Here is a 2,554-nt window from a genome sequence, read left to right as displayed (position 1 = left end):
AGATCCAGCCGGGGACAGGTCACCAAGACAGGGGACTCTCCCCGGAAACGTCTGGTCACCCTACATTGGGAGCGTGTTAGCATGCTGATGTTAGCATTTAGCTCAAATCGCTGCTGTACCTGTGTAGTCGCCTCACAGCATAGCTGTAGACTTTTAGTCTTTGAAACATCTAAAGCCTTCCACTATAGATTTAATTAAGCGTTCAACTGACACTACTTTTTGTACCACACATGTAAGACAATGAGAGTCAAAACAAAAACCAAAATTTGGTGGGAATTACTCATGCAGGATAGGGGACGTGTGGTCAGATGTAATGGGACTTCTACTCTACAAGTTACAGGCATGACAGAGTTGCACAGGATTAAAGCACATACAGTACAATCGCTGGAATTATTATAAACCCCGTGGATTTCCCCAGGTAATATTTAGCCATTTGATATTAGGGCTTATGCGTGAGTGCTGTGCCAGTATAGTTCCCCCAACCCCCCTCCTTCTACTGGCAGGTGTGCGCGGAGATCCCGCAGACACGGGCGGATCCTGACTCACCATCAGCTGGGAGAAGAGGTCGATGAGGTCCTGAGGGGGGAGCACCACAGAGGTGTTCAGGGGGATCACAAAGCAGGTCCTCAGAGTCAGGTCCAGATACGCCGTCAGCTTCTACACACACACAGTAAACAATGTAAACCACATTACCAGGCGCGCACCAGCATCTACAGTACTGCAAGTGTTGTATTCAGTGTAGGCTGAAAGATTTTTTTTGTTGGGGGGGGGCTAAAGTCAATATTAGCCAATATTCACTGTGTAAAACATAAATATGTCTTGGCGCATTAAAACATGACACCACAAAACTGCTCTCTATTCTTATGCAGGGATGAGGACGTGGATTTGAATTGCGAGCAGTGAGTGTTTTTCTTTTAATAAACATGGAACGTTGAACAGTCAAACACAGGACAGTTATCACAAAAGCTAAAGTTATAATTAAAAAACAATTCCAATTTACTTTCCTGTAAACTGACATGTGGATATGCCTCAGCTTAATATTCCGCTTATTGCACCTTCTACCATCATGGTAATTAAAGTCATGAAAAGATAAACCTTAAAATAGGACTTTTTTGTAAACAATCTGTGATATGTAGCATTACTCCAGCACTTATCTTATGAAAAAACAGTAAATATGAAAGCGAAACCAAACGTTACGGATAGAATATAGCCCTGCTGATTAGCGGCCTCCACACAGCTAATCATTTCCTTCCAAATGTCGTGAGAACCAATAACGGCTCGGCCCTAATCCGGCGTGTGAGTGTTACCCTGTTGAAGTCATGGAGGATGTAGGCAGGGTCCCCGGGTCTGAAGCGGGGAGGGGGGACGCTGATGACGGCCATGCTGTCCGAGATCTCCACCTCCTCCTCCACCCGTGGCAGGTAGTACGGCTGGCTCTCTCCTCCAGCCCCGGTCGACACGTCACTGAACTGCATGGCGCCGTGGTACAGCCTCTGGAGGACACGTGCAACACGCTCGGTTAATCACACGCCCGTTTTGACGTCATGACTTTACAGCTGTATTATTATTTTGTGATGAAATGCTTTCATTTACATTTTTTTTTTTAAAGCTATAATGCGTAGTTTCTGCCCCCCCCCCCGTGAGGAATAGGTCGTATTGATAACAACACTGTCGGCACGTCCACATGACGCAAGCCTTTGGTGATCGCCCAACACCCCCACCCCTCCTCCACCATTTGACCGGTCAAATCAAGGGGGACACAGAGGATTAAAAACAATATGATGACTCAGGAGAAGTAATTATCTTGTCATTTTTTTGTCCTCTTCGTCTCCAAAGCCGCAGAGTTGTGTGGAGCCGATAGGGTTAATTAGCTTTGGATCAACTCATTTGGCAATGGCTTGAATGTAACAGACGTTCGTTAATATCAAATAGTTGCGCACTATAGCTTTAAAGCGCCCATATTCATGTTCATAATTGTATTTTGACGTTGTACCAGAATAGGTTTACATGGTTTCATTTTCAAAAAACACCATATTTTTGTTGTGGCTGCAGATCCTGTTTTCAACCTGTGTCTCTGTTTTAGCTCCAGAGTGAGATATCGCACTTCTATCCTATCTTTGTTGGGAGCTGCACATGCTCAGTAGCTCGGTAAGATCCCATCAGCTGATAACTCTTTCTCCAGCTTTGGTCAGTCCAAGGCAGGGTCAGCTGGGAGACTTCTTCTAGACCAGGGACACTTGTGGAATACCTGCACAACAGGGACAGGAAGTAGAACAGGGACAGGAAGTAGTTCTTTTGGAGATTCTGGTCAACTAGTGGCTCCTGGAGCAGTGCAGAGTCCACCTTTTCTCGACAAGTGACGTAGAAAGCCGTGCTGATTGTGAACAGCTCACCCGGAGACTGAAGGCAGAGGACATTCAGAAACCGGATCTGACTCAAAACCCCATGGATAGGTTTGTATGCGTGTGGACGCACCAGAGACACAAAATAATTTATTATTTTTCTTTTCATAACATGGGCACCGACTGTAATGTTCCCTCTATCTTCACTTTAC

The 2,554-nt window shown here is 45.5% G+C and overlaps 1 protein-coding gene across 1 annotated transcript in view; it reads right to left on the bottom strand.

Annotated features, from left to right (window-relative positions):
• The window catches only part of LOC116696506 (integral membrane protein 2A), an 8,782-nt gene that overhangs the window by 2,296 nt on the left and 3,932 nt on the right, over positions 1–2,554 (bottom strand). The window contains exons 3-4 of the mRNA XM_032527548.1: positions 1,308–1,493; positions 547–657 (exon numbers count right to left, since the gene is read on the bottom strand). Of these exons, the coding sequence (XP_032383439.1) occupies positions 547–657; positions 1,308–1,493 (297 nt within the window). The remainder of the gene's footprint in view (positions 1–546; positions 658–1,307; positions 1,494–2,554) is intronic.

This window comes from Etheostoma spectabile, chromosome 10 (assembly GCF_008692095.1).
Source record: "Etheostoma spectabile isolate EspeVRDwgs_2016 chromosome 10, UIUC_Espe_1.0, whole genome shotgun sequence".
In the NCBI taxonomy this organism is placed as follows: Eukaryota; Metazoa; Chordata; class Actinopteri; order Perciformes; family Percidae; genus Etheostoma; species Etheostoma spectabile.
This window is presented reverse-complemented; position numbering and strand designations above follow the sequence as displayed.